General features: G+C 36.3%; 1 protein-coding gene across 1 annotated transcript; it reads left to right on the top strand.

The window, feature by feature from the left end:
* The first annotated feature begins 1,650 nt into the window (after positions 1-1,650).
* LOC110442068 lies at positions 1,651-11,063 on the top strand. Its single transcript, XM_021485502.1, has 10 exons — positions 1,651-1,755; positions 3,909-4,190; positions 4,617-4,784; positions 5,356-5,774; positions 6,191-6,367; positions 7,066-7,172; positions 7,365-7,422; positions 8,892-9,128; positions 9,534-9,666; positions 9,947-11,063. Exons 2-10 carry the CDS (start codon positions 3,910-3,912, stop codon positions 10,038-10,040), a joined length of 1,674 nt encoding a protein of 557 aa, XP_021341177.1. The 5' UTR covers positions 1,651-1,755; position 3,909; the 3' UTR covers positions 10,041-11,063.
* The last annotated feature ends 6 nt before the right edge of the window (positions 11,064-11,069 follow it).

Below are 11,069 nucleotides of genomic sequence, written 5' to 3'. Positions count from 1 at the left end.
TCACACATCCGTAGCATATATTCCAAATCAGTATATTTATTGCTTACGAGGCATATATCATCAGCTTGAGTGGGTATATTAACTCTAAAGTCGATGATCATTGATCCCTTGCCACTCTGTTCAATATTTTTCAGCAACATATTAATAAAAACTAAATACATTTTCGCAGATAATGCGCTCCCTTGTAAAATACCTCTCTCCATGGGTACCCATCTTGATTGTAATCCATTAAAAATAATGCAACTTTTGACACCAGTATATATTCCTTTCAGTAATTTCCATACTTTCGAGTTCAAGCCAATTTCATAAAGTTTGTATAGCAGGCCTGCGTGCCATACCGTATCAAAGGCTTTATTGCTATCTAAAAATCCAACATACACATTATCATCATTTTCTAAGTTATATCTTATACATTCCTGTAAATTAAATGATGTACATAAACTACATAAACCTTTCTGATAGGCTGCTTGTTGCCTACATGGAAATGTATCTGATTCAAGAATTGAACTTATTCTTTCTGATGTTAACATTTCAAAAACTTTAAAAATAACTGGTAATAAAGTGATACCTCTGTAGTTATTGGGATCATCTTTTGGTTTATTGTTCCCTTTATATAACGTAACAATATTTCCTTTCTTCCAATCAGAAGGTATATATTAATTATCTATTACAAGGTTAAATAACATCGTTAAGTATCTAAATAACAGTTCGTTCCCATTAATAAGATGCTCGTACACTACTCCATCAAATCCTCCTGCTTTTTTGTTATTGAAACTTTTACAAATTTTCTCGACTTCTGTAGCAGTGACTTGATTATTTCAAAAAACGTCGCGCTCGTTGTGTATATTCTTTTCAATATCTCTTACACTTTTTAAAATGTTAGCGTAAAACTGTTTGTCGAAAAGATTACACTGAACATCTTTAAAAAGGTTTTCGAAATGTGTAGCCCAAACTTCCACTATATCATTAGGTTTGCAGAATATGTTTTACCGCCATATTTTATTTTAGTCTGTGTATTAAATAAATCCCATAACAGTTTCTGATCTATTTCTCCTGACTGATCTATTTTTTCAAATTGCTCCGACATGTACCGGTTAAAAGCGTTCCGCAGTCGTTTTCTAAAATCAGCTTTGACATCTTTATACTCTCTGTAAATGTTTACAGTAGGTTCTCTAGGTTTACGATACCGTGACCAATGGTAATATAAGGTAAAGAGCAATTTGTCCGGCAATCTCTGTAATATACGTCTTTGATAATTAATATTGCTCTGCTGTATCCATAAACGTATAACGTTATAGATGGATAAGCATATGACGAATAATGATGCATAAGAAGTGGGAAAATTACATCATTCATCGATCGCACCACAATCGGTCATTTCCGATTTTTGTTTCGAGCTACGGAAAAGGGCGAAGCGTGCACGGCACACAGGGGAGACAACCATAGTTAAGCTCGAAGATTTAACTTATCTAAACTCATTCATATATGATCTTAAACAACGGGATTCATTGATGTGTAATCATAATATGTAAAACAAAGCAAAATTGTCTTCTTTTTCGAAAAGATTTAGTTAAATTTACATAGATTTGGTTAGATTCAAATCCTTCTATCTGAATAAAGCGTTCCAGTGCGCCCGATCATGATGTTAACGTAAACAATTAGCTGTGACTACATGCCGTTACTTGTAGGTTTTCGATTTCATTTGAGATAAGCGTCCAGCACTCTTCACCAAGACAGCACAACAATAAACACAAGGTATGTACTCAAATGATGCTCTTATGATCTAAGATACAGTAAAATCACAGAAATGTAACGTTCTACTTGTATACTTGCATTTTGAATTTTATAATGTATTTCATTTTTAATCGGATCCACGTGTCTCAAATCTGTGTTGTCCAGTTGTCAAGTGTAAACGTACGTAAGCTAGTACCTAGTATGTGTCAAAATTACCCTTATATTCAACATTATATGAAAACATTCTTGAATTATATATATATTTGCTGTATACATATTATTGATCTCATTTAACATTTAAACAAAGACATAATCATCAAAATTGATAGCCCCTTCGTAACAATTGAGAAGAGAGGAAGAACAGCGTAATTTATCATGGAATCAGATTAATATTTAATTTTGTAACATTATGCTAGACCAATATTTAGGTCTACAAATGTAACTGTATAACCAACAGACATCAGCTAGTTTATGGTGCATTAATGTTAGGATAAGTAACTCAAAATAAAGTTGAAATTAAAAGTCATTTGCATCACATGTACATATATATATATCATATACTAATACTAAAAATTATCCTATTAATGTTTGATAGACTTTTTTAAGGTCTGTACTCCTCACCTTAACTTAANCCCCCCCCCCCCCCCCCCCCCTTCGTTCTCACGGCATGACTATCCACATACAGTACAGCCTCCAACATATCTAGATCTCCTCTCCATCCATCTGCCCGACTAACATAGGCTGGCCTATGTATGTATAAACACCTGTTGCCCCTGAATCGCCCAGGGGATGACCAATTAAGTTTAACATGTCTATGTGCGATAATTGTGTGACTTAATGTGATGCACTGCACTGCTTTAAAACTGTTGCAGGTTTTAATTGTACATCGGATTAAGTCACCTAGCTTTGAGCTAGAGGGAATTTCCCTTTTTCTCAGTGGTAGAGCGTCCAACTATAGGAACTTGGAGATTGAGGGTTCCATCCCCGGTGGAAGCACACTACTCTCTTTCCTGTTACAAATGGTGGCTGTGGCCCTCCCTCTGGTGACAGGGAGTTAGAACTTGGGTTGTGGTGTTCGAGGACAAACACATTTAAAAAGGGTGGAGTTTTGTACATAGGATTATGGTCACCAGTTCTAAGCTTCGAGTTAGAGGTTGAGCGTCGGACTAGGAACCTGGAGATCGAGGATTCCATCCTCGGTGGAAGCACATGCACACTATTCTCTTTCCTGTTACACAACTATAAAATCACATACACAGTCATGCCGTGAGACACGACACTAACCCCCCCCCCCTTTCTACCCTTTATATAAACATCTTGATCACAGTCACAGTACCAAAACTAAACTTATCTTTAGCTTGAGCTAGCACATGTGCGCACAGTATCCAGAGACAGTAATCACACCATCCCTGGAGATTCGTCTCTTACTGAAAGAAGAAGAAGATGGTTGATTCAAATTGTATTAATTTAGGTTACATGTTCATCTCGGTCATTCCATTGAAATAGATTATATCTGGTCAATGATATGATGTGAAACAAATTTTAAGCATCCTAACACAGAGCAAAATATATTACAAAATCTTTCTTTAATATAGTTATTTATCTTATTAACATTTGATCAGCGATTAGAAATATTGTTATAACTGAACTAGTATATTTGATCTAGTGATGAATTGCTCCTCCAAATATTTAACAAATATTTAGTCTGATAATTGTTGGACTTTTATGCCATATTTTAAGCCAATGTCTGGTGATAAGCCCACCCATCACTTTTCCCTACTTTTCACACTTGGGTGGGTACCCGGTATTCCCGTAATAAGTCCATCCCCATTTCTCTTAGTTTGTTTACCTGCAGGCTTCGGAAAAAAGATTTGTTATTGTTGTATGAAATGCAACACATGTTAAGCTAACCAGCAGTATGTATCAGAACTCTTTCTGGTGAATAAAGGATTATGGTTGTACATTTTATTTGATTAATGGAGCTTACTGGTAAAACATTACAAAGGACTTCTGATAAACAGTGTCATTTGGACAGACAGACTGACGGAAAAGGCAATCAATTTCTGTAATTCTCTTATCCTTTCAGCATGATGTGGGAACAAAAACAAATGTTTATCTCTGCTTACAATATTCACTTTACATCATCAAATACATGCATATGCCATTCATTGTAGAATGTCCAACGGAACAGAGCTGGTAAATATGCCACAGTCCGAGATTCCTGGGCAGGTGGCTCCAGTGGTTGCTCAGAAAGAGATGGAGCCTGCATTGATTACCCTGGAACAGAGTTCCCATACCGATGAGAGTCCAACAGGAAGAGAAAATAAGGCGTTTCAGGAGGAGGCTGTCACTAGTCCTGAGGAAACCAGACCCATGCTTACCTACATGGACTTCATGCCTAACTATATTGCTCAAGCTACCAGCCCTGATGAAGCTCCCACTTATGCGCGCTTCAGGTCAGTAGCTTGCTGTTTTGTGATGGAACTTTTGGTTTAACACAGAGATACATTTATCACATAATGTACTGTGTTATCCAGTGAATATACCCATGCCATATTACTTTGGGTATTATCCATGTAATATGACCTATCAGCCCTGTGATTGGTTGAAAGTTTCAATTGTGACGTCACACCTAGGACAAGTACATGACGTCATAGACTTACGCATTGGAGTCAAAATGCCACAAATCTTGATTATGTGATAAAAATTATCTTACACTCGTTTTCATTTCATATGAGATTTATTCAACTTGTTACAATTCTTTATACTCGTTTCAGAAATAGATTTATCATTTTACTTTTACTACTCACTCCAGAAAGAATAAATAATTTTGTCTTTATTAGACATTGGAACAAGAGTTAGTTTTTTTTCTTTTATTACAGCTTCATCGTTGACCAAGCTAATGCATGGCTGAATGCAAACCAGGATTTTACTGTCTGGAAATGTGAATCCATCAGCTATAAACTGGTAGAGGAAGATCAGTACGACACCAAAGGAGTGTTACATTCAGAGTCCTCATACGGCGTCAATAGATTCGTCATGGGGCTGAGGTATAGTCCAATTGTTTTTTATAAACTAATACTGATTATGATTTCTCCCTTACTTCACTGTTATCCCAATTTAGGAAGAAGTTTAGAAAAAATGAATTGCTAAGCATGTTGTTTACCGTTTTGCAATTACTTTCTATGCAACTTGCATTGTTCTTTTTTAATGATTGTTGTCCCAATGAATAGTGTATACAATAATTGAATTTAATAGATCAACAGTGGAATTGGACTGGGTCTATTTTTACCAGTGACCAGATACATGTAGCTCAATTGGTTAGAGCATCCGTCTAGTGTTCTGAGGTCCTGGGTTCAAATCCAGGTATGGCTGTGCATTTGTCCTCTCCTTGTTGCAAGCACTGGCCGTGTACAAGAGGATACCTGAAATTAGGTTTTAAAAAAGTGTAACTGAACTGATTTCATCACCTGCTAACTGTTAGCTCAACTGCTTAAAGCTTTCATCAAATCTTTGGGGATCCTGGGTTCAATTCCTGGTCTGGTCATGCATTTTACCTGATCTGTTACAGATCCAACATCTGAACTAATAAAATAGTACGTACCACTTCTCGTGTTGTAGATTATGGTTGGTCCCAAGAATTTCTGACACCATGCCGGTGGCCCAGATCGGATACACAACAGCCATTCCTGGGGAGCCTTATACAGATGAGGACCAGGGTACAGCTGTGCAATGGGAAAAAACACAGGCTATAAGCTCAGGGGGAGGTAACTTTGCACATGACATGCTGACAACAGTGGTAAGCTCTCTGATTCCCCCAGGCACCAATAAAGGAAATGATAAAGATGAAAAGGCTGGTGAACAGAGCACAACGGTAACTGACATCACCAATAAGGAGGGCAGTCAGCCGGTCCCAGAAAGGAGAGACATCGCTGCACATCTCTCAGAACCAACCCATCGAGTGTCTGCTGCATACTATACTACCATGACATCAACCATCAAAGGACTGAACAAAAAACTCACACGAAAACCTCTGCCAGGTGAGTGCTGTCCCTACTCCTGTCCAAGTTGTTGATACATGTAACAGCATCTTTGATTAGATAAAGATGATTCATTTTGTTTAGGACTGATTTTGTCAGTTTTCCATCTCAGGTGTTTTTAAAGAATATTTTGTAGTCAATAATAGTCAAAAGTTAAATGACATTTTTATGAATATCTTTACATCATCCAAAAAAACTGTGAAGGTCAAATTTGAGAAACTCATTTCTGTCCTCTCTTCAGGTGTGATACACTTATTCTGTCCACTTCGATTTCTCATGTGTAATATACTCATTCCTTCCACTCCTCAGGTGTGATACTCATTTTTGGCCACTCTCAGGTTTGATATTGATGCAGTATTCGTGCCTCCTTTCAAAGATTTTGCAAACCTTTTTTAAATTTAAAATGTATTTCTTAGGTGTGATATTAAATGTGGAAAACCTGACCCTAAGAGCTTCTACAGAGCAATCTAGGCCACAAATCGTGATGGACCCTGAGTGTACGTCGTGGGCAGAGGTGGGCCGCAGGAACACTGTCTATGTGTTTGCTATCAGGATATTTTATCTCAAAGGACGAGAGGAGTTCTGCACAATTGGTAAGTTCAATGATATGGTCTAATAGTCATATTCATTACAATTCTGTCTTTGCGTATTGCAGAGTTATCTTCTCTTATGAGCAGGTATTGATTGTTACGTCATTCGTTTGTGAGAGTAACATCATCAATTTTTGAGAAAACGACTAATTTTCTCACACAAACCAATGATGTTACAATCAATACCTGCTCACAAGAGACGATAACTCTGCAATACGCAAAGACGGAATAAGCAGAGTATGCCTCAGGTATACTACAGGAACATTTTGATAAAGCACATATATGTATTGAGTCAGACAATGAAACTGAAATATCCTATAGGCATATAAAATCATATAGAAAAAAGTTAATCTGTGAGACATTTTGAAATATCAATATGCATCACTTCTGGAATAAACTTTCAAATGCTGTAGAAGGCATATAATAAACAATTGCCCGTACCTGAAATGAGAACATCCAGAAAAACACATGGCCATGGCAAGTGGAAGGATGTGTTCTACTGGAGACAAGCTATAACCAAATTGGTAATGTATTAAATACCTGGTATCTGAGCTGCCAGTTGACAAACTTGATGTTAATGATGTAAAAGAAAGTTTTAACTGTTTTGACTTGGAAAATAATAATTAAAGGGTACATATTTCCTGACTTTTTGTACATTTCATATAATAATATGATGTAATACATATACTTTTGTATTTCAGGTTTCCATGACGAGCTCCCAGACATGATGAGGGCGGGGCCTTCAATTAAGTTTGGTCCATTTAGCAATGTTGTAGACAGGATGGGTTATTGGCTGAAACATCAAAAGGTATTACCACAATTTATGGTGATGGTATTAGTTTGTAGTAAGACTGAAACTTAAAGAATAAATAAAGGTTGTTTTAGTGGAAATCACATTTCTGATTAGCCAAATTTAATCTTTATCATTGCCATTTGTTTGTTGTGTCTTGGCCACAACGATTGCCATACTGTTTTAACAGTTATGTATCTTATGTTTCAGAATATCCGTGTGGTAAACATGCAGAGCGTAAACATGCAGTGTAACCTTGACCAGTCCAGTATGTACCCATTATTCAGTTATACACTGCACTAGTAGTCAGAGATAAGGGGCCTGTTCGTATATATGCAGAACAACCGGTTTGTCTGATGTTAAATGTAACGATTTCGGGTATTAATCCTGGAAGACGTGCAAATGATTATTCAGGCCTTGCAAGGCTTTGTCAAGGCTGTCCTGAAAGCAGCATCAAATTACTAGGTCCGACCTTATTTCATAAACGAACAACTGTGGTCCAACTGGTTTAACCGCTTAAACGTAAACGGCCCTGGGTTGCATTAGAGGGGCCCAGCTAGTACTAATATTAATACTCAGCTCTTCTGTCCCGGCCAGCAACACAATATATAAAAAAGATGTCTCGTCAGAAGCTACGTTATCGCAGCTAGGACCCAGCTGGCTTAGCCTCTGTTAAGATGAATACTGTACATGAACAGGACAATGTTCATCGCAGTTTAATTAACATTCATCTTTTTCTTCAGCGGTAATGAGGGTGAATGAATCATTACAGAAAGCATTAGTCAACACAATGATGAAATTATTATAGGTAGGCAATGGAGAATGGTGAAATTATTATAGGTAGGCAATGGAGAATGATGAAATTATTATAGGTAGGCAATGGAGAATGGTGAAATTATTATAGGTAGGCAATGGAGAATGATGAAATTATTATAGGTAGGCAATGGAGAATGGTGAAATTATTATAGGTAGGCAATGGAGAATGATGAAATTATTATAGGTAGGCAATGGAGAATGATGAAATTATTATAGGTAGGCAATGGAGAATGATGAAATTATTATAGGTAGGCAATGGAGAATGATGAAATTATTATAGGTAGGCAATGGAGAATGATGAAATTATTATAGGTAGGCAATGGAGAATGATGAAATTATTATAGGTAGGCAATGGAGAATGATGAAATTATTATAGGTAGGCAATGGAGAATGGTGAAATTATTATAGGTAGGCAATGGAGAATGATGAAATTATTATAGGTAGGCAATGGAGAATGATGAAATTATTATAGGTAGGCAATGGAGAATGGTGAAATTATTATAGGTAGGCAATGGAGAATGATGAAATTATTATAGGTAGGCAATGGAGAATGATGAAATTATTATAGGTAGGCAATGGAGAATGGTGAAATTATTATAGGTAGGCAATGGAGAATGGTGAAATTATTATAGGTAGGCAATGGAGAATGATGAAATTATTATAGGTAGGCAATGGAGAATGATGAAATTATTATAGGTAGGCAATGGAGAATGGTGAAATTATTATAGGTAGGCAATGGAGAATGGTGAAATGAACACTTGGTGAATATGGATTTTACTTGTGTATGGTGAAAACTTTCAAAGGGCAAAAGTTTTCCAGTATAAGTAAAGGAAGGGGAAAATCTCCTTTTTTAAATGTTTAACAATCAATTTTGTCAAAATAAATCTTCAATAAAAGAGTTTCATCCTTTATTAATTACAGATGTTTACCAGGTGAAATCGGACGTGTCTGGCTTTATGGAGACTGCACACCTGAGTACCAGGTACGCCAAGGTGCTCCGTCTGTTTTACGTAACAACAGCCAGTAAATCAGACTTGCCTCCTTACACCGCTGTCAAACTAAATACCAGGCTGTTTGCCCCTGTGAGACGAGGAGAGAAGACCTTTGAGTCCTTCCCCAAAACCATGGAGCGGGTCATCAAGTGGTTGGACTACTTGAGTAAGCATTTCCATACTTGCAGTAAAGCTTAGATTTTAATTCGTTCCAAATTTTATTTAAAAAATTGATTAAAGCTGGGGAAGACAGTTTGAGGCAGGTTATTATGAAATCACTGATTTTCATGGGGTTTGAATTTTGTTGATTTCATTAGTAATCTTTATCCACCAATTCTGAGGTCTACGAAGTACTAACAAGTTTGTTAGAAAGCAATTCTCTGTTTGAGTGGTTACTTGTATTCTACGAATTCATGTACCCACAAAAAGGATGTTTTGTAACCGCGAAATTTGGGCCTGACAAAAATGTCTGATTTCACAGTGTTTCTATTGGAAAAGAATTCACCTCCAGAATTTTCCAATAATGATCTCTAAGAGAAGACAATATTAACTTATTTGGCCTTGTTTGTAGGAATACCGCCATTCTTTGTGGAGACCGTTTCCTACCAGATCTATACCCATGGTGTAGGGAAGGCTGTTCTTCCTGATAGGGTTGACAGTAGTGTCAATAGAAACTCGGGCCGGCACATACTGAACACAATCAGGTATGTATGATCAGTACATGTAATAACACTAAAGTGCTATTCTATCTGCCATTCTGAAATATTTATTAGCTCATTCACCCCTGAAACCAAATTTGAACTCTTCCAATTCAAAAGTTGGAATAGTTCATTATGAAATTTCGGGGGAGGGGAATGAGTTAAGGGATTTACATACACAATTTACAGCAAAAATAGACTTATTTTAGCTGAGTAATATTTTCATCCACAGATTTTTTTATAATAATTCAAAAGGTGACATAACACTGGACTTGTTTTTTTTCAGGTTGTATATGCCTTCCGACTTCATTGAGCCACCACCAGAACTGGCACCTGATGTTGCCACAGTTGACCAGGGCTGGGGTTGTACCATTTCTTGATCACTCCTAGCTACCAGACAGGCCTTTACATTTCATGATCACTTCCATATTGTACTTCATTTCTCAAGATTGGAAGATAAGAATTTGTTTGTAAGACCAAATTTTTTGTTTGCTCAAGATTGATTTAAGAGGAAAAAGTTGTGAAAGTCAGTCATTTATTGTCTTGTTTATTAAAACAATTTGATCTGCACTATAAACAAAATCTAGAATTCTATATTAAGGTCTTTTTTAAACGTTATTGTATACATTTTTAAAATTGACAATCACGTTTTCTTTGGACAAATGTACAGCCAACAATTTCTCAATTAATATTATTAAAGATTTTGGGGCCAGGTGTCTACTATATAGATTATATAAATGACAATCTTCCATTATATAGAGGTTAATAAATAGTACTGATTCCTCTTTATATATATATGTTTGACTGACAATATGCCCACTTAAAGAGGTAATTATAAAAGATATGTGTTCATAAATAGAGCTTTATAGCAATGATAGCCTTTCCATTATATAGAAGTATACTTGCTTACTGCTGATTATCCCAGCCTACTATTTGAAAAGGAGGTAACAAGAATACCTGTAACTACAATTATGTAGTTTACACCCAGGTTTGAAACTATATGAAGGAGGAATTCCTTTTAAGAGATTGTTTTCGTATCTTTAACAAGCAAATGATGGACTTAAGATAGGTGTTTAATATGGTATACAAATAATAAGGACAGGTGCTCTCTATAGAGGTATCAATATATAGTACACGTAATAATGACTTATGGAGAGAGTCAGTTGGACTTAAATTGACATTGACATGTGCTAGTCATCTGTATATACATGTATATAACCTGTTAATAGAGTCGTGTTTCTCCTCATAATGACCACCATTTTGTAAGAAAAAATCAAGAACCACAACTATTCCAAACCATTAAATACAGTGAAAACAAATCCCTATTAGTCGGCATGGATATTTGAAGGTTTTTGCCAATCCAAACCAACTAAAGGTTTTTTTATGCCCATGCCATAAAATGGGGGGGG

The sequence above is a fragment of the Mizuhopecten yessoensis genome, unplaced genomic scaffold (genome assembly GCF_002113885.1).
Source record: "Mizuhopecten yessoensis strain PY_sf001 unplaced genomic scaffold, ASM211388v2 scaffold1883, whole genome shotgun sequence".
Taxonomy (NCBI): Eukaryota; Metazoa; Mollusca; class Bivalvia; order Pectinida; family Pectinidae; genus Mizuhopecten; species Mizuhopecten yessoensis.
The sequence above is the reverse complement of the archived record's forward strand: the minus strand, read 5'-3'. Positions and strand labels throughout refer to the sequence as shown.

Bases quoted from the DNA above. Each gene is read 5' to 3' on its own strand.
- LOC110442068 (XM_021485502.1), top strand. From the start codon at position 3,910: ATGTCCAACGGAACAGAGCTGGTAAATATGCCACAGTCCGAGATTCCT. The intron at 5,775-6,190 runs GTGAGTGCTGTC...TGTATTTCTTAG, and splicing joins CACACGAAAACCTCTGCCAG to GTGTGATATTAAATGTGGAA. The intron at 7,173-7,364 runs GTATTACCACAA...CTTATGTTTCAG, and splicing joins ATTGGCTGAAACATCAAAAG to AATATCCGTGTGGTAAACAT.